This window comes from Mus musculus, chromosome 14 (assembly GCF_000001635.26).
Source record: "Mus musculus strain C57BL/6J chromosome 14, GRCm38.p6 C57BL/6J".
Lineage (NCBI taxonomy): Eukaryota > Metazoa > Chordata > Mammalia > Rodentia > Muridae > Mus > Mus musculus.
The window spans coordinates 50,279,780-50,301,346 of record NC_000080.6 but is presented as its reverse complement, the minus strand read 5'-3'; the positions used below and the strand labels follow the sequence as shown (position 1 = coordinate 50,301,346).

At 35.4% G+C, this 21,567-nt stretch overlaps 2 protein-coding genes across 2 annotated transcripts; both read left to right on the top strand.

Annotated features, from left to right (window-relative positions):
- The first annotated feature begins 2,016 nt into the window (after positions 1-2,016).
- On the top strand, positions 2,017-3,010 carry Olfr733 (olfactory receptor 733). The gene has a single exon (NM_146663.2). The coding sequence runs from the start codon at positions 2,040-2,042 to the stop codon at positions 2,964-2,966; it is 927 nt and encodes a 308-aa protein (NP_666874.2). The 5' UTR covers positions 2,017-2,039; the 3' UTR covers positions 2,967-3,010.
- Positions 3,011-19,075: 16,065 nt separating this feature from the next.
- Positions 19,076-20,119, top strand: Olfr732 (olfactory receptor 732). Its single transcript, NM_146665.2, has one exon. The coding sequence runs from the start codon at positions 19,096-19,098 to the stop codon at positions 20,020-20,022; it is 927 nt and encodes a 308-aa protein (NP_666876.1). The 5' UTR covers positions 19,076-19,095; the 3' UTR covers positions 20,023-20,119.
- Positions 20,120-21,567: the final 1,448 nt, after the last annotated feature.

Genomic DNA, 21,567 nt, shown 5'->3' with positions numbered 1-21,567 from the left:
TATACTTACTATCTTGAATGCACAGAATGATTTATGAATGTCAAATTTAAATGCATTCTCACTAATATAGTTCTTTCTTCTTCAGATATTTGATTGTTTTATTAGGATTGCATAGTGTTTAAAATATAGTTTTTCTCTTTGCCCTTAGGCATAACTTTATACCTACCAACAAAACAAGTAAGAGAATTTAACTAATAATTAGTATGGAAATGTTATATTGAGAATTGAAAAGAAACTATTTTTTTGGATCCTTGTTTTGAAAAGGAGCAACTCCGACATGGTTTCCTACACAGCTGGGAAAAGAGGTTCTCCTTGTACAAGTAATACTGTTGAACACTGATCTGCGGCTTTGCATTAGGCTGAAGTTAAACATATGAAAGTTTTGATTTTATAATCTTAGATTTATGAAGTTAACAAATGCAACAATTTGAGTCTAAAATTAAAAAAGAAAATCTGTGTCACACTTATTTATTTCTCAGAGCTTATAATACCTTATGCACTTACACATTTATAAAAATGATATCAATCATATCCATTAATCACTATGTCTCTCTGACTCCCTGTTAGTGCCTTCCATGTCTTCCTTCAAATTACATGTTTTCATTTTACATGTTAATAGTAATACCGTGTTCAGTTAGTGCTGCCAATGTGCACATATGAACATGACCATCTATTATACACATTTTGAGTTTTGTTATGCTTCAAATATAATGTGTATCTATCTATATATTTATTTTTAGTATACATACATGTGTATGTATGTGTGTCTGGTCTAATGTGCTAATTCTATAATTTTAACCCAAGAATATATGGAAACATATCATTATTAAATATATCAATAAAAGGACAGAAGAGACAGCTGTATTATAAATGAATAAAATAGAAACAGAGAAGATCTTGGACATCTAAAAGAGGTAAAAGTTTAAATATTTGAACTGATTTTTAATTTGAGAGACTTGCCCTTTTACTCCTTTTTTCCTCTTCCAATCTGTTTCTTTCCAGTTGTAGATAATGAAGCCCTCTTTACTTCAACTATATTTTCCACTTTCAATGATGTTACCATTTTTTAAAAAAATGCATTTTGGAAGGAAGACGGTGTAAAACAATCTCTATAAGATTGAATTATTTCTATGTAATATAGGAGCCTTTGTTTACTCAAATTTTACCTTACTCACAACCTCTTTGTGATAAAACAAATAGCTTAAAGATTTCTTTGTGTAGTTGTAGTTGTCAACAAGAGAATGATGTTATTAAAACTATAAAACTGAAAGATATCTTCAAAATCTTCTATATAAATACATGCAGTGAAATTGCTGCAACTATGATAACATCAAAATGACAGATTTATTCTCATATAGAGCACACTCCTCAGAAGGAGATTTTCATCCAGAAAAGCATCAGTTTCTTCTTCAGCTGCCCAAAACTTTCTGTATCCACATTTGATTAATAGCTACATCTTCACTAAGGAAAAATATCCTCAGAAAATGAGGGATTTTTTTGTGGTTACTTAGAGAAAAGTTTTTAAGCCATAACTGATGTCTAGAAAACAAATATCAACTGATAATATAAATTCAATAGTTTTGATAAATAAATACACATATGAAACAATTACTTCATAGTTAAGACATAGAATTTATGTATCATCCCTCTTAACTAGAAATCTTTATTGATTTCCTTGAAAAATATATACATGAAGACTTAAATCCATACAGGTAAGGTTGTCTTCTTTATACAATAACCAAACCAAACCAATTTCTTTTAGGGCAATTAGAAATAAACCCAAAACAACAGAATCTTTTACTTCATATAATAGTCAAATAGAAGTTCTGGACTAATGCTGAGACAAAGGTGTGGCTTAAAGAGTAAGATGTTTGTCCATTATGAAATGTAGAAGCTAAAGGTCAGAAGAGGTGGTTTTATATATAGAGAGATGAGATAATACACCAGTGTCTAACTATGCTTCTAGAATAATAGCTATGTTCTAGTTAGAAGAGGCATAAAGAATTGTTTTATTTGTTGATGTTGTATAGGGACTGGCGATGGAGACAGAAAACAGGACAGTTGTCACAGAATTCATCTTCACAGGACTGACAGAGTCACTTGACATTCAACGCTTGGTCTTTGTTCTGAGCTTAATTTTCTACATCATCATTTTGCCTGGAAATGTCTTCATCATCCTCACCATCATATCAGACCCTGGACTTACTGCCCCTCTTTATTTATTCCTGGGAAATTTGGCCTTCCTGGATGCCTCCTACTCCTTCATTGTGGCTCCTAGGATGTTGATAGACATCTTCTCTGAGAAGAAGATAATCTCCTACAAAGCCTGCATCACTCAGCTATTTTTTTTGCACTTCCTTGGAGGAGGGGAATTTTTACTACTGGTTGTAATGGCCTTTGACCGCTACATTGCCATCTGCAGGCCTTTGTATTACTCCACTGTCATGAATCCCAGAGTCTGCTATGTGATGTTGTTGGCTCCCTGGCTTGGAGGATTTATTCACTCCATTATTCAGGTTGTCCTCATCCTCCGCTTGCCCTTCTGTGGTCCAAATCATCTAGATAATTTCTTCTGTGATGTCCCACAGGTCATCAAGCTAGCCTGTACAGACACCTTTGCAGTCGAGATCCTTATGATCTTCAATAGTGGCCTGCTTACCCTTGTGTGCTTTCTTGGTCTTCTGACTTCCTATGCAGTTATTTTATGCCATGTTCACAGGTCAGCTTCTGAAGGAAAAAACAAAGCTATATCTACATGTACCACTCATGTTATCATTATATTTCTTATGTTTGGACCTGCAATTTTTATTTATACACGTCCATTCACTGCTCTATCAGCTGACAAAGTGGTTTCTTTCTTCCATACAGTAATATTTCCCTTATTGAATCCTGTTATTTATACCCTTCGAAACCAGGAAGTAAAAACTTCCATGAAAAAGTTATTTATTCGTCAAGTAATTTGTTAATTGGGTTTTTAAAGAATCAATCAGGCAGGAAAGATTTGACATGGTATTTATTAAGTTATATAATAATTTATGTTCTTGATTAGATCTTGTTTTTCAGATACTATTATATGCAACTTGATGCGTTTATACATAGCAAGAGATTAAAATTGTCTTAAAGGATGTGAAAGAATGAATAGATTTATCTAAGTACAATAGATAAGTGTGATAGTTATATGGATTAAATTTTATATCATGTGTGGGTTAATACACTTAAGGGCTTTATGCTAAAGTCAGTAGTTTCAGTATCTCCATAGCAGTAGTAATACCATCTTTGTATTCAAGCATCAGAACAAGTAACTGACAGTTCTATCTGTTGTGTAATGAAACATGACTGTAAGATTCTATGAAGAGATCCATTCATTTTGGTTCATCAGGGTTCTCCATGCAAAGGCCACTGTGGCTCTCCAAATAAGAAATAATATACTATATTCTTTTACTTTTCTAGACCAAAGTATAATGACATTTGTATTGGACTCCATTGCTGTCATTTTTAAAGCACTTGCAAAATAGGATATTGCTATTTCAAAGCCTATTTCTCCAAGTATTTTGAAAAATAAAGAGGAAAAAGAAAGTTTCATAATGAAGCTGCTTTAACAATTACACAGGCACATGATTGACCACATTGAGAAACAGCACTTATAGGCCAAAAATGGACTTGAGTTTCCATATAGCAAATTCTATATGATATCCTAGTGGTTTGATGGCCAGTAATTGTTTATAGTCGTCATTATATTGATTTAAAGAATTTTCAACAACTATTTTATGAATGAGTATTTTGCCTTTATGTATGTTTGTGCACTATACCTATGCCTGTTGTCCACAGAATTCAGAGGAGGATGTCAAATCACCTGGAATTGCAGTTATGAATGAGAACCTATTGTTAGAATTGAACCCAGCTCCCTTGAAAGATCAGAAAATGCTCTTAACCACAGAGATATCACTTGGGCTTCTAGTCAACAGGTTATATCTATATCTGTTCCTGTTATACTGTCTTAGATACAGGCATTATGTCAGTGCTTTCTGGACAAAAGAGGAGAGATCTTCATTCCCCTTTTCATATGTTTAGTCTGTGTTCAACTTCCTTATGAAAATACACATGTCAAAGGAAAACCAAGGCAGACACTTGGATGATTTTACCCCTTTTATGTATCCTGTAAAAAAGTATCTATCTCTTTTTATACTTCTTTGTGATGTCACTTTCTGTCAAGTTTGTATCTTTCCCCAGTTTCCTTAATCAAGCACACAAACAACTGAGGTTGTTTTATGCCATTGCATTCCTTTAAATGTTCAATTTTGATAAAAATTGAGAAAAATATAAAAGCTATTTTTATTTTGAGATTATATCTTAATTATAATTCTTTCTCCTTTTTTTTCTCCTCTTCAAATGCTCTCATATACCCATCCTAGCTCATTGTCAAATTCATGGCCTCTTTTGTCCATTGTTATTGAGTATATATATGTATTTATATATAGATATATATTTCTAAATATAAAGCTTTGAGTCCATATAATGTTATTTGAATGTATGTGACTGGGGTTCATCATTTGGCATGGGACAATAAATCACTGTCTTCTTGCCTTCAAGGATCTGAACTTTACTTAGTTTCCTGTACTGTTTTGTGTGGGACTGAGGATCATGAATTTTATTCCTCCAGTTTGGCATGTTCATTGGTATCATCCTTGTTCATCTCACATTTAGGCTGTCATGTTGATGAGAATTTACCTGTATAAATTCTGATGTTACTAGGAGACATATCTCATAGCAAAGTCCCTGATCTTCTTACTCTTAAAATTTTTTACATGTTCTGTTCCACAGTGTTCCCTGAGACTTATGTGTAGAAGTGTTTTGTAGAACATAAATATCATAATCCCCAAAAATTTATAAATATTCTTACAGGCTCACACAAGCATAGTTCTCACCTCTCATCAAGAAAACCTCTTCTCAATAGACAGAGAATATTATAGTAAATAAAACCCATCTATGGATCTATAATTTTCTGTTTAGTTAGTTGTTCCTTTTTAGTTTTACTGTATACTTGGGTATACTCTCTTACTGCTATGTATATTCTCTTACAGGAATGTGGAAGCATTTTCTGAATTCTCCCTTTTCTGGTATATGGCTTTGACACGCTATGTTCCATATTACTCCTTTCCTGGGAAATCATTTCCTTGTTCTCTGGGGATTAACCTTCATTTTCTCCATGGAACAGTAGAGTAAATTTTTCATGGTTAAAAATATGAGAAGGAACACACACTCCTAGTATATATAAATAAGGGGCAAATTTAAGAATACAATTCTGAAGCCGGGCGTGGTGGCGCACACCTTTAATCCCAGCACTTGGGAGGCAGAGGCAGGTCTACAAAGTGAGTTTCAGGACAGCCAGGGCTACACAGAGAAACCCTGTCTCAAAAAACCAAAAAAAAAAAATACAATTCTGAAAGAAAGCTGAGATAATGATAGTGTAGAAATAAGCATCAACAAATGAGTGCTAGTGCTAAATGTGATGCCCAAGGTACTGAGTTTTCCATGGAAAAATAAATTTTGGACAAAGAATTATGCACCTTGGGTATTTTAATTAAATTGTTAAGAAATATGATTTTCTCTAAATGCAGTTAATTAACATTAATGATGTAAAAAACATTATGGAATGTACTGTATTAAATTGAAGAATACACTTAAGTAGTATTTGTAAAAAATAACTTGACAGAATAATGTTAATTAATTGAGAAAATCCAGGCAGCGTCATACATGAACTCCCTGTAATTGTGACAGTATGAACAAGCTCAGTGCATATTAAAGCCAAAATGAATCCAAGCATAGAGAAGGGAGGTAATAACAGATGAAGTAATAGCTCTTATTACCTGTGGGGTGAGGGAGAACCTTTTTTTTTGACGGGATGACACATTCCAGGTGAAAGACACAGGTTCATAGGAAGTAAAAACTGTAATTATTATGTGAAAATAAACGAATAAACAAAGAAGACACAAAGTTGAATAGAAAGGGAAAGGGGAATGGATATGGGAAAAGGGGTAAACATGGTCCCAACAGAATTCTTCAAAAACATGGAAAGAGCAATTCTCAAATTCATTTGGAAAGGCAAAAACAAAAACAAAAAACAAAAACAAGAAACAAAACAAAACAAAAAACAGAATAGGGAAACAATGCTTAACAATAAAAGGATGACTGGGGGAATCACTGTCCCTGATCTCAAGCTTTACTACAGAGCAATAGTGATAAAAACTGCATGGTATTGGTACAGAGACAAACATATTGATCAATGGAATAGAATTGAAGACCCAGAAATGAACTCACACACCTATGGTTGCTTGATCTTTGACAAAGAAGCCAAACATATACAATAGAAAAAAAGAAAGCATCTTCAACAAATGATGCTGGTCTAACTGGCTGTCGATATGTAGAATAATGAAAATAGACTCATTTTTATCATCATGCACAAAGCTCAAGTTCAAGTGGATCAAAGATCTCAACATAAAACCTGATACACTGAATCTAATAGAAGTGAAAATGGAGAAGAGCCTTGAACTCATTGGCACAGGGCGAAATTTCCTAAACAGAAGTCCAGTGGCTCATGTAGTAAGATCAAGGATTAATAAATGGGACCTCACGAAACTGGAAAGCTTCTGTAAGGCAAAATACATAGCCAATAAGACAAATAAGCAACCTACAGATTGGGAAAAAAAATCTTTACTAACCCCACATCAGATAGAGTGCTAATATCCAAAATATATAAAGAACTCTAGAAGCTAATCACCAAAAAACCAAACAACACAATCAAAAAATGGGTATAGAATAAACTGAGAATTTACAACAGAGGAATCTCAAATGGCTAAGAAACACCTAAAGAAATGTTCAAAGTCCTTAGTGATCAGAGAAATGCAAATCAAAACAACCCTGAGATTCCACTTTATACCAATCAGAATGGCTAAGATCAAAACCTCGGGTCACAACACATGTTGGTGAGGATGTGGAGAAAGAGGAACACTGTTCCATTGTTGGTGGGATTGCAAACTGGTACAAACACTCTGGAAATCAACTGAAGGTTCCTCAGAAAACTGAAAATAGATCTAACTGAAGACTCAGCTATACCACTCTTGGGAATATACCCAAAAGACGCCCCACTATGCCACAGGGGCACATTTTCCACTATGTTCATAGAGGTCTTGTTTGTGGTAGCGAGAAGCTGGAAACAACCTAGATGTTCCACGAAAGAAGAATGGATATAGAAAATACGGTTCATTTACACAATGGAATACTATTCAGCTATTATGAATGAGAATATCCTGAGTTTTGCAAGCAAATGGATGGAACTAGAAAATATCATCCTGAGTGAGGTAACTCAGACCCAAAAATGACATGCATGGTATGTACTCACTAATAAGTGGATATTAGCCAAAAAAAAGTCCTGAATATCCATAATACAGCCCACAGAAACAGACCCTGAAGAAATGACCATCCAGAGACTGCCCCACTTGGGGTTCCACCCCATAAACAACTACCAAACCCAGACACTAGGCAGATGCCAACAAGAGCCTGATGACAGGAGCCTGATATAGCTGTCTCCTGCGAGGCTCTGCCAGTGCCTGGCTAGTACAGAAGTGGATGCTCACAGACATCCATTGAATGCAGCACAAGGTCCCCAATAAAGGAGCCAGAGAAATACCCAGGGAGCTGAAGAGGACTGAAGCCCCTTAGAAGGATCATCAATATGAACGAACCAGTACTCTCAGAACTCCTTGTAACTATACCACCAGTCAGAGAAAACACATGGTGGAACTTGTGGCTCTAGCTATATTTGTGGCAGAGGATGGCCTAGTCGGTCATCAATGGGAGGAGAGGCCCTTGGTCCTGTGAAGGCTCTATGCCCCAATATAGGGGGATGCCAGTACCAGGAATGGGACTGGGTGGGTTGGGGAGCAGGAGGAGGGAAGAGGGGATAAGGGATTTTTGGAGGGGAAACTAGGAAAGGGGAAAACATTTGAAATGTAAATAAAGAAAATATCTAATTAAACACAGAAATGTAAATAAAGAAAATAGCTAATAAAAAAACTCACAAGAAAAAAAATGTCAACAACCTGAAGTGCCCAAGTGAGGATGCCTCAGTACCACTTGTGATGGAGAAGAAAGCAACCTCAAAGGGGCAGGAAGGGACCTGGGTGGAAAAGGGAATGGTGTGTGTGTGTTGGGGAGGGATGGAGAGGGAACCATGATTTGGTATTGGGTGGGGAAAAGAACTGAAATCCCTGAGATCCTGTAGAAAGAATGGAAACCCCAACCCTGGGAGGTAGGAGGTTCAGAGGATCCTCCACAATGTACCAGAGACCTGGGAGGTGAGAGACTTTCATAACTGAAAGAGAGCGACCTACATTGAATGACCTACATTAGATGAAATGACCTACACTGGGGAGAAGGAACTTACAGATCCCACCTTCAGCAGAAAGAGGGGGCATCAGTTGAGGAATGGAGTTGCCATCCCACAGTCAAGACTCTGACCCATAATTGTTCATGTCTGAAATAACTGCAGGGATGGAAACGGAGAGGAGCCTGAGGAAAAGATGGTGCAGTGACAGATCCAAAGTGGGATCCAGATCATTGGGAGGCCTCAAGACTTGACACTATTATTGAGGTTATGAAGTGCTCACAAAAAGGAATCTATCATGACTGCCCTCTGAAAGACCCAACAAGCAGCTGAAAGAGTAAGATGAAGATATTTGCACCCAACCAATGGCCAGAAGCTGACCTCCATGGTTGAATAGGAAAAAACTGGAAGAAGCTGAGGAGGAAGATGACCCTGTAGGAGGACCAGCAATCTCAATTAACCTGGACTCCCGAGATCTCTCAGATACTGGAACACCAACCAGGCAGCATACACCAACTGATATGAGTTCCCCAACACATATACAGCAGAGGCCTGCCGGGTCTGGGTTTGCAGAGAAGATGCACCTAACCCTCAAGAGACTGGAGGCCTCAGGGAGTTTAGAGGTCTAGTAGGGGGTTGAGGGCTGAAGGGTGGGGACATCCTTTTAGACAGGGGGGCGGGGAGAGGTATGGGATGTGGAACAGTTGGAGGGTGGACTGGGAGGGCAATAAAATCTGGAGTTTAAAATAAATTAAAAAAAATCTCTAAGACCTACTAATACAAAGGAGTGAAAATCTAAAGTTGTACTAAGTATGCATGTAAATTATATCTTAGTTAGATAAAATGTTTTTCATGTTTAAAAAGATTTTATTGCATACAAATTATACAAAATTGTGGATTTAATTTTACCCATTACAAAACCCCTGCTATGCACATCAATCATATTTGACCCCATTGTCCTCTCATTTCATCCACTCAGGATCTCAGAGCTCTGCCTAATGTTTAACTGTGGGTCTCTGCATCTATTGTCAACACTTGCTGGGTAAGCCAGTCTAATGATGATTATATTAGGCTTTTGTCTATGAGTATTGCAGAATATCATTATGGATCATTTCATTTACTTTTAAAGTTTTATTCATTTACTTATCCACTGTATGTATGCATGCATGTATGTATGTATGTATGTATGTATGTATGTATGTATGTATGTATGTATCATGTATTATGTATGTATGTTTGTATGTATGTGATCCTGTTTGATTCAATTCTGGGTTCCTAAGCTGTCTAGCCTCTGGTTCCTGGCCACCTATGAGTGTCATGGGTGTATATATGTATGTATGTATGTATCATGTATTATGTATGTATGTTTGTACGTATGTGATCCTGTTTGATTCAATTCTGGGTTCCTAAGCTGTCTAGCCTCTGGTTCCTGGCCACCTATGAGTGTCATGGGTGAACTCCCTTTAGTGGTATGGGTCTCAAGCTGGAACTGGATGGCTATTCCCTAATTTCTGTGCTACCTTTACCTCAAGCTCATTTTGTAGTAAGGGCAATTACAAGTCAAAGGTTTTGTGGTTGGGATGATGTCCCAATCCCTCCACTGGAAGTCTTGCATAGTTACAGGAGACGGCTAGTTTAGGCTTTGTATCCCCCTTTACTGGGATCACGCTTGTAGATATCTAAAAGTTTCTTTTGCACTAGGTCTCTAGCCCATCCTGGAGATGCTCCCATATTCCAGCTGTGTCTCGTAATACTTTCTCCCTTCATCCTCCAAATTGATCCCTCCTGTTCCCATCTCCTCACATCCCCAGTGTCCTCCCCCAACCCCAAAATATTTTCTCTGCTCAGGGAGATTATGAGTCACTTCCTTGAACCCTCCTTGTTAGTTAGCATCTCTGGGTCTGGGGATTGTAGTATGATTATTATTTATGACTAAATGTCCACTTATTAGTTAGTACATACCATGTTTCTCTTTTTGGGTCTGGTTTACCTCAGTCAGGATGATTTTTTTTTTTAGTTCCATCTCTTTGCCTGAAAATTTCATATTACCTTTTTTTTTTTTAAACATCTAGGTAATAATCCATTTGTAGATGTACCACATTTTCTGTATCCATTTTTTTTTGGACAAGGAGTATCTGGGTTGATTCTAGTTTCTAGATATCACAAATAAAACTGCTATTTGCATAGTTAAGCAAGTGTCCTTGTGATAGGGCAGAGTATTCTTTGGGTATGTATCTAGGAGTAGTATACCTAGTTTTGAGGCAGATCAATTTCCAGGTTTTCTGGAAATCACCATATTGATTGCCAACATGACTGTAAAAATTTATACTCCCACCAGCAATGGAGCAATGTTTCCCTTGATTCACGTTTTTGTCAGCATGCACTGTCACTTGTGGTTTTGATCGTAGCCATTCTGACAGCTGTTAAGATGGGATCTCAGAGTTGTTTTGATTTGCATTGCCCTGATGACTAAAGTTACTTAACATTTCTTTAGGTGCTTCTTGGCTATATTAGAATCTTTGTTGAGAATTCTGTTTAGATCTGTATCCTAATTTTTATTTGGATTATTTGGTTTGTTTGTGTCTAGGTTCTTGAAATTTTTATATACATTGGATATTAGCCCTCTTTCAGATATGGAGTTGTTGAAAATATTCTCCCATTTTGTAGGTTCTTGTTTTGTCCTATGTACAGGATCCTTTTTCTTAACAGAAGTGTTTCATTTAAATGAGATCCTATTTATTAATTGTTGATCTTAGTGTCTGTATTTCTGTTGTTCTGTTCTAGATGTTGTCTCCTGTGCCAATGTGTTTAAGGCTATTCCACACTTTCTTTCTTTCTTTTTCCCCTAAGGTAACCTGAAGTTTATTTGAAATTATTACATTTTTCTAGCTGGAAGAGTACATTTGTGCTGGATTTTTAAAAATTAGGTATTTTCTTATTTTACATTTCAAATGCTATCCCAAAAGTCCCCCATACCCTCCCCACCCCACTTACTTACCCACCCACTCCCACTTCTTGGGCCTGGTGTTCCCCTGTACTGAGGCATATCAAGTTTGCAAGACCAAGGGGCCTCTCTTCCCAATGATGGCTGACTAGGCATCTTCTGCTACATATGCAGCTAGAGACATGAGCTCTGGGGGTCCTGGTTACTTCATATTGTTGTTCCCCCAATAGGGTTGCAGACCCCTTCAGCTCCTTGGGTACTTTCTCTAGTTCCTTCACTGGGGGCCCTGTGTTCCATCCAATAGCTGACTGTGAGCATCCACCTCTGTGTTTGCCAGGCACCGGCATCCTAAATCAGATAGGGGATTAATATCCAATATATATAAAGAACTCAAGAAGGTGGACTCTAGAAAATCAAATAACCGCATTAAAAAATGGGATACAGAGCTAAACAAAGAATTCTCACCTGAGGAATACTGAATGGCTGAGAAGCACCTGAAAAAATGTTCAGCATCCGTAATCATCAGGGAAATACAAATCAAAACAACCCTGAGATTCCACCTCACACCAGTCAGAATGGCTAAGATCAAAATTCAGGTGACAACAGATGCTGGCGAGAATATGGAGAAAGAGGAATACTCCTCCATTGCTGGTGGGATTGCAAGCTTGTACAACTACTCTGGAAATCAGTCTGGCAGTTCCTCAGAAAATTGGACAGAGTACTACTGGAGGATCCCGCAATACCTCTCCTGGACATATATCCAGAAGATGTTCCAACTGTAAGAAGGACACATGCTCCACTATGTTCATAGCAGCCTTATTTATAATAGCCAGAAGCTGGAAAGAATCCGGATACCCCTCAACAGAGGAATGGATACAGAAAATGTGGTACATTTACACAATGGAGTAGTACTCAGCTATTAAAAAGAATGAATTTATGAAATTCCTAGGCAAATGGATGGACCTGATGGTATCATCCTGAGTGAGGAAACCCAATCACAAAAGAACTCACATGATTTGTACTCACTGATAAGTGGATATTAGCCCAGAAATTTAGAATACCCAAGATACAAGTTGCAAAACACATGAAACTCAAGAAGAATGAAGACCAAAGTGTGGTCACTTTGCCTCTTCTTAGAATTTGGAACAAAACACCCATGGAAGGAGTTACAGAGACAAACTTTGGAGCTAAGACAAAAGGATGGACCATCTAGAGACTGCCACACTCAGGGATCTATCCCATAATCAGCCTCCAAATGCTGACACCATTGAATATGCCAGCAAGATTTTGCTGAAAGGGCCCTGATATAGCTGTCTCTTGTGAGGCTATTCCACACTTTCTTTTCTATCAGGTTCATTGTATCTGGTTTTATATTGATGTCTTTGAACCATATGGATTTGAGTTTATGCACAAGTATGGATCTATTTGCATTCTTCTACATGCAAATTAGCACCATTTGTTGAAGATTATTTCTCCCATTGTATAATTTTGGCTTCTTCATCAAAATTCAGGTAACCATAAGTCTGTGAATTTATGTCTGGGTTCAACTTAATTCCACTGAGTAATCTGTTTATTCCAAGGCCAATACCATGCAGTTTTTATTATTATAACACCATAGTAGAGTGTTTCGGCTATCCTTGGTTTTTTCCTTTTTCATATGAAGTTAAGTATTATTCATTCAAGGTCTGTAAAGAATTGTGTTGGAATTTTGATGGATATTGCACTGAATCTGCAGATTGCTTTGGGTAAGGTGGCCATTTTTACTGTTAATCCTACCCATCTACGATTATGGAAGATCTTTCCATCTTGTGATATGTTTTTCAATTTCTTTCTTCAAAGACATGGAGTTCTTGTTATACAGGTTTTTCACTTGCTTGGTTAGAGTTAAGCCAAGACACTTTCTCTTATTTGTGACTACTATGATTGATGTTATTTCCCAATTTTTTCCTCAGTTTTCTTATTGCTTGTATATAGGAAGGCTACTACTTTTTTGATTTGGAATTGATTTTGTATCTAGCCACTTTGCTGAAGGTGTTTCTTAGCTGTTAGAGTTCCTTGATGGAATTTTTGGGATGTCTAATGTATACTATCGTATCCTTTTAGAATAGTGATGCTTTGACTTTTTCTTTTCCAACTTATATCCCATTGACATTTTCTAGTTGTCTTACCACCCTATCTAGAACTTCAAGTAGTATATGGAAAAGTTTTGAAAAGTCTGTACAATCTTGTTCCTGATTGTAGTGGAATTGCTTTGAGGTTGACGCCATTTAACTTGATGTCGGCTATTGGGTTGCTGTCTATTGCTGTTATTATATTTAGTTTGGTATGTATCTTGTAGTCCTGATTTCTCCAAGACTTTTATCATGAAGGTGTATTGTCAAAGGCAATTAGGAATCTAATGAGATGATCATGTATGTGTGTGGGGGTGGGTGTTTCCTTTCAGTTTATTTATATAGTAAATTACATTTCAGGTTTTCATATGTTGATCTGCACATGTATCTTTACAATAAAACCTATCTGATCATTGTAAATGCTGTTTTAAATATGTTCTTGGATTTGGTTTGCAAGTATTTTAAGTATTTTCTTGTTGATGTTCATGAAGGAAATTGGTCTGAAATTCTCTTTCTTTTCTAAATCATTGTGTGATTTGTATTTCAGGGTAACTGTAGCTTCATTGGATGAGCTTGACAATGTTCCTTCTGTTTCTGTTTTGTGAAATAATTTGAGTAATATTGCTATTATCTCTTCTTTGTAAATCTGGTAGCTTCTATACTAAAACCATCTGACAATGTTTTTGTTTGTTTTTGCTTTTTTTGTTGTTTAGGAGATTTTAACAACTGCTTCTATTTCCTTAGGAGTTATATAGGTCTATGTAAATTATTAATCTTGATATAACTTTGATGATATATATATCAAGAAAATTGCCCATTTCATTTAGATTTTCCAAATTTTCAAGTTTTTGGAAACAAAGGACATTTGTCATGTTCATCGGGGTATTTTAGGGGCTTTTGCTTATGTTTCAGCTATTTTGGAATCTTCTGTGTCTTCTCTGATAGTATTTCTGGGCTCTAGTGGAGACAATATTGCTCTGGCTGTTATTGACTATGTTTTTATACTGACCACTAGATATTTGTATCCTAGCCTGCTCATCTGGTATTTCCCCAGGTAATGCCTGTTGATATAGGATGCTGGAAGTGAGGGAAGGACATTTGTAGGAGAAAATCTTTGTGATCTATTGGTGATGGGGTCAGAGGGGAAAAGGAGACTGCATCAGGTATTCTGATAGAGAGCTGAGGAAGAGATTGAGGTATGGGATTTGAAGGAGCAGGAGAGATGAAAATCTCCAGTCACCCTATGTACTTTCTCTGCAGGAGTGACATGGGGGTTTTCATTTTTCAATTGAGAAGAAAAACTGTACAATAAATTTTATATATTATTTACCCTTCTCAACTCTTCCTAGATCTTCCTCATTGCTCTACCCACCAAACTTCATGTTCTCTTTTCTCCCTCTATAAAAAGAAAAACACTCCATGAATAAACAAACAAACAAACAAACAAACAAATAAAGTGAAAAAAAACAAACTAAAAATGAGAAAAACCAATGAGACAATAAATAAAAAACACTCCATGAATAAACAAACAAACAAACAAACAAATAAATTGTAAAAAAAACAAACTAAAAATGAGAAAAACCAATGAGACAATAAATAAACAAATTCAGGAAGGGGAAATCAGCTTTCTCAAGTAGAGTGTTACTGGTTATATCGATCATATTACTGGGGAGACCTCATGTTTAGAAGCAATTGGCCACAATAAACTAAGGTTTTATAAAGTGTGACTTTACTTTTGGTAGTATTTACAGCAAAACTGGCCTAGAAAAAACAGGCCTCTGTTTTCTTTTTACTAAGGGTGGCATTTAAAACATGTGATTTTATTTGTTTTGTTATGTTGCCTGTTGAATATAGACTTTGATTTTCAATACATACTGTCTTAACACTAGATAGGACATTCCTAGTGCATGGCCAAATGATAATGGGATTTGTTTTAATGGATAAATATTTAAATATGCTTATAAAATTTGGTCTGCTAGATAAACCAATAACATGAAGTTAACTTATCATAATTAACTTTATCTTTGGCTACCTTCTAAAATCTCTTTTAGAAAACATTCATTTTCTTCTTAAAAATATTTAGCATAATATAAAAAAACCAAAATCTATATACTATCTTTATTAAAGGAAAGCATTTAGTGTTTTAAAGACTTTTCAAGTTGATAACTAATAATCGATTCAAAATTAGTGACAGGTTCTTCCTAGAAGGATAAAGAAAAGCAGAAAATTTTATCTACTAGACAAATAAAAATGCTATCACACAAAAGACTGCATCTGACCAGAGTGAAAAGAGGGCCATGGTGTGTCTTAGCTCCTGCTTTACTATAAAACTCAAGATGATGAAGTTTTAGATTCACATTTCCCATATAAATACATACCCACTTCATCTGAAAACACATATTTGTGGAGTTAAAAAATGACGGAAGAGACTTATCGTCAACTATATTCACACTAAATACTTCATATAAGTGAGTGTTTCCTTCATTTTTTCATGTTTCTTAAATTATAAAAACTCTTTTATAGTTAAATATTTGAAAAATGTGTTCATGTTGTTTAATAGTACAGTGTATTTCTATGTAGTAAAATAATGGTATTCATTATTTAATAAAATTAAAAATTTGTATATTATTTCCTTTCATTAATCTTGATTTCATGTGCCCTACGTTAATTGAAAATAAATTTCATGTTTAAAAGATTTCAGTGTTTTCAATATCTTCATAATTTCTCTATCATTTTTTTTCAGTAGAGTTTGCATAAAATTAATCAAAATTTTAAATAGAGATTTTTTTTCGAGACAAGGTTTCTCTGTGTAGCCCTGGCTGTCCTAGAACTCACTTTTTAGACCAGGCAGGCTTCGAACTCAGAAATCTGCCTGCCTCTGCCTCCCAAGTGCTGGGATTAAAGGCGTGTGCCATCATGCCTGGCTAGAGAAAATGTTTTTCAATCTTTCTAAAAATCCTGTTTGAGCACATCTATATTTTTATACAAATTCTTTTATCTGAATGAAACAAATTGATTTATATTAGATATATTAGAAAATAATAAATTAGATGTTCTAAAAAGCTATTAATGAGTTCCAGATTTGGTAAATTCAGTTAACTCTAACTCTAGACAAACGATAAACATTTAAAGAAAATATAGGACAGTGACATTGTACTTAATGATCATATCTCTTTAGTCGTCATAGCTTCTATCTCATCTTAAATTTTCCATCTTTCCTTGGCCTCTTATATATTAGGATATTCTTATATGTCATACTAATATATTCTCATCAGTCATATGTGGAAAAATAGACATTACATCCCTCAGAGTTAGTATAAATTAACCTCAGATCATTTCTAAACATGCCTTTGTAAGCTCATATAGTTTTCCATCTTCCATGGAGTAGAAAACTAGTTGGGCATTAGTAAAGATTTAAGGAAATAAGGGAAACAACACATTGTAATACAGGGTAATTTTCTAAATAAAAGTGATATGAATTTCTAATACATTAACATTCATAGTGTTTCATATATTAGTTTTATCTTATGTCTAGTTTAATTTTTTTAATAATAACCTGTTGGCATTTTGACAGTTTTCACTAAAACTCTCTAAAGCTTTGTTAGACTTTAAATCCCCAAGGCCAATTCTCCATTGCATCACAAATTAGCTGTGAATCTCATATTTTAAAAGGGATCTCTGCTAAAAAAAGAAATTAAAAAGTTGGAACAATCCGGTATTGTCAATTTCCTTCCAAGAAGTGATGTTTGCTGTGTGAGAGTATGGTGTGCCACTAGGTAAATGTTCCTATTGTTCTTCAAATTTACAAAAATAAAAAAGAAATGTAAACAGATATAACTGATATAATTATTCAGGTGTTACCCTTACTGTCTTGGGTTCAAAGACATAAAGCAGACATAAATCAGTTTATGGATACTGAATTATAGTGGATTCTCAATAATATAGTTCTTTCTCCTGATATTTAGAATATTCACATTAGGAATGAATATTTTACTAAATATGCATCATTTTTATTTTTTAGCCATAAATTATATATAGCAGATGAAACATGAGAGAATAGACCCAACAATAAATACAAAAATGGTATGATGAGAATTAAAAAGAAAATATTTCTTAGGATCCTGGTTTTATAAAATACTAGTTCTATTTTTACAAGAAATTCTGATAAACACTAATCTCGGGCTTTGGGATCAGGTTGAAGATAAACCAATGTCATTTTGATTTTGTAATCTTAGATTTATAGAGTTATCAAATCCAAGAATTTCACTCTAAAAATAATGAAAGGCAATCTTCATCACATATTACTTCTTAGAATTTTGAATACACTGTGCATTTTACACATTTATATAAAGCATATTCCTTATATACATCTACTACTATGTTTCTCTGGGTCCCTTTAGTGCCTCCTTCCCTGTCTTCAAAGTATATGTCTATCACTGCATGCATGTGTTTATAACCATTATATACATTTTGAGCTATTGTTTTGCATAGGATTCAATGTATATGTATCTTAATATGTATTTTATGAGTAGACAAGTATGTAAAAATTAGTGTGTTTATGTATGTGATGTAATGTACTTTTATAATTGTCAGATTAATAATATAAGGAAATCTATGTACATGGGTGTGTATACATATAAATATATACATATATAAAAATTCACTAAATATAAATTCACATATAAGAATATATGAATTCATATACACATATATTCAATCCACAATACAATGATGCTATATGAAAAATACAATTAAATGACAAGCCTTTTTTAAAAATCAGATAAAATATACATGCCATAAAATTAATGAAGTTTTTAGCCAGGCGTGGTGGCACATGCCTTTAATCCCAGAACCTAGGAGGCAGAGGCAGGCAGATTTCCGAGTTTGAGGCCAGCATGGTCCACAAAGTAAGTTCCAGGACAGCCAGGACTATACAGAGAAACCCTGTCTCAAAAAACCAAAAAAAAAAAAAAAAAAAAGAAAATTAATACTGTTGAAATTAATACTACTATTACTGTTTTTATAACAGTAATTTTGCTACAGAGTACAGACTCATAGCAAGATAAATAGACAGCATAGTATTTATTTGCCATTCTTGAATCAAACAACAGTTCTCTATTTACACCTAGAAACAAAATACATCTTCTGTAGGGAAAAATGAAATGTTCTCAGGAAATAAGTGGTTTCCAGCATTCTTATGGCATAATTTCATTCTAAAAATATCAACAAATATACAGGTTACTCATTTTGATGAATAAATATACACATGATAAATTTAATATCAATCCTCATCCAGTCCCCTGTAAAATATATTTACGAGAATCTTTGATACAGCAAGTTGCTTTCTCTATCAGGGAAACATAATCTCTTCCAGGGCAATGGAAATTAAACCCAGAGCAATGAAATCTATTATTTCATGTGAGAAACAAGTGGAAAGTTTGTATTAACACTGGCAGGAAGGTGTGGCTGCAACAAGATGAAATATATGAACAACAGTTATGAAATATAAGAGCTAGAGGACAGAGGGCATGGTTTGGGGTATGAAGAGATGAGAGAATATACCAGTGTCTAACAATGCATCTAGAAGAATAGCTATGATCTAGTCAGAAGAGACATAAAGAATTGCTTTATTTGTTAATATTGTGTAGGGACTGGTGATGGAGACAGAAAACAGGACAGTTGTCACAGAATTCATCCTCATAGGACTGACCCAGTCACATGACATTCAGCGCTTGGTCTTTGTTCTGAGCTTAATTTTCTACATCATCATCTTGCCTGGAAATATCCTGATCATCCTGACCATCAGATCAGACCCTGGACTTACTGCCCCTCTTTATTTCTTCTTGGGAAATTTGGCCTTCCTGGATGCCTCCTACTCCTTCATTGTGGCTCCCAGGATGTTGGTAGACTTCTTCTCTGAGAAGAAGATAATCTCCTACAAAGCCTGCATCACTCAGCTATTTTTTTTGCACTTCCTTGGAGGGGGTGAAGGGTTACTTCTGGTTGTGATGGCCTTTGACCGCTACATTGCCATCTGCAGGCCTTTACATTATTCTACTGTTATGAGCCCTAGAGCCTGCTATGTGATGTTGTTGGCTCTCTGGCTTGGAGGATTTATTCACTCCATTATTCAGGTTGTCCTCATCCTCCGTTTGCCTTTCTGTGGTCCAAATCATCTAGATAATTTCTTCTGTGATGTCCCACAGGTCATCAAGCTAGCCTGTACAGACACCTTTGCAGTTGAGCTCCTTATGATCTTCAATAGTGGCCTGCTTACCCTCCTTTGTTTTCTTGGTCTTCTGACTTCCTATGCAGTTATTTTATGCCATGTTCACAGGTCAGCTTCTGAAGGAAAAAACAAAGCTATATCTACATGTACCACTCATGTTATCATTATATTTATTATGTTTGGACCTGCAATTTTTATTTATACACGTCCATTCACTGCCCTATCAGCTGACAAAGTCGTTTCCTTCTTCCATACAGTAATATTTCCACTGATGAATCCTGTGATTTATACCCTTCGGAATCAGGAAGTAAAAACTTCCATGAAAAAGTTAATCATCCGGCATATTATTTGTTAATTGGGTTTTAAATTAGCAATCAATGTGATAATTTTGCATGGCATTTATTGTTATAAAACAAATGTTGTTCTTGCGTTTATCTCATTTTTCAGGAAGGATATAGGCAATTTGACACAGTTATGTACATTTAGCAAATAGTTTGTATGTTTTAATGCTTCAAAAAGGAATAACAGAGCTCTTAAAGTATATACAATGAGTGTGATAAATTTAAAGAGCAAAACTTATCAGATGTATGAGTGAAAATCTCCTAAGGTCTTTGTGCTGGCTTGTTTTAAGTCAACCTGATACATGCTAGAATCATCTGATAGGAGGAAACCTCAATTGAGGAATGCTCCACGAGGTCTGGCTATGTGGCACTTCTTAAATTGATAAGGAAGGGCCCAGCACACTGTGGAATGTGTCATGTGGTCCTGGATTTCTGAAAGCAATAAGGCCCAAGAAGCCAATAGCACTATTATATGGATTTTGCTCTAGCTTTCAGGTTCCTGCCCTGTTTGAAATCTCAGCCTAATTTCATTGATTGAAGGATTAAGCCGTGGAATTGTAGGTGAAATAAACAATCCCCTCCCCAACCTGCTTTTGGTCATCTTTGTCCTATCACAGCAATAGGATCCCTAACTAGGATAGACTTTAGGCTGAAACAAAGAGTTTCAGTTTCCCAAAATGTAGTAATAACATCTTTGTATTTTAAACATAAGTACAACTAACCCATTATTCTGTTTGTTGTATAATGCTTCGTGACCATAGAATTCTATAAATGGGTCAATTCATGATGATTCGTGGACGAGTAAGTTAGAAAACATCACCGGTCAAATGGCAGAGGGCTTTCTGCTGCTTTGCTGAGGTCTTTCCTTGTTCTTTATATCACCTGATATAAACATCAAGCAAGTTTTTTTTTGTTTTTTTTGTTTGTTTGTTTGTTTTTTTGGATATTTTTACTCTTCTGACTGTTCCCAGAGTTGAGGCACAACTTCTTTTGATACTTTGCCTTTCTCATCATCTAGACCTCAGAAAAAGCATCTTTTTTTTTTCAGTATCTCACTGCATTACAAGATGACTCTCTCCAAAGTAATTTTTAAAACATTTGATTCTCTCATAGTCAAACATATTGATGCCTCTTCTTGCTTCTGTATAGAAGCGAGGCTTGCTAATGTCTGACTTAAGTGCCCTTATCTACATTATGTACCTTCAGTGTTATTCATGCAAAGGTATTGTCTCCAGTTAATTCAGCTGCGTTACGGAACCTCTTTGTTCCTTCCTCCTGATTTGAACACTTTGTCTACATCATCTTCTTAGTTTTCCTATCTCATTTTCTTTTATTTTTCCCAACCAAAGTATAATGACATTTCTATCAGACATGCATTGCATTTACTTTTTAAAAAGCACTTGCAAAATAGTATATTGCCATTTCAATTACCTATGTCTTAAACTATTGTGAAAGCTTTCAAAAGGAAGTTTTCATAATGGGGAAGTTTTAAAAGTTACTCAGTGGACAGATACATGATGACCATACTGAGAACCAACAGGAAGTTATTGGAGTTTATC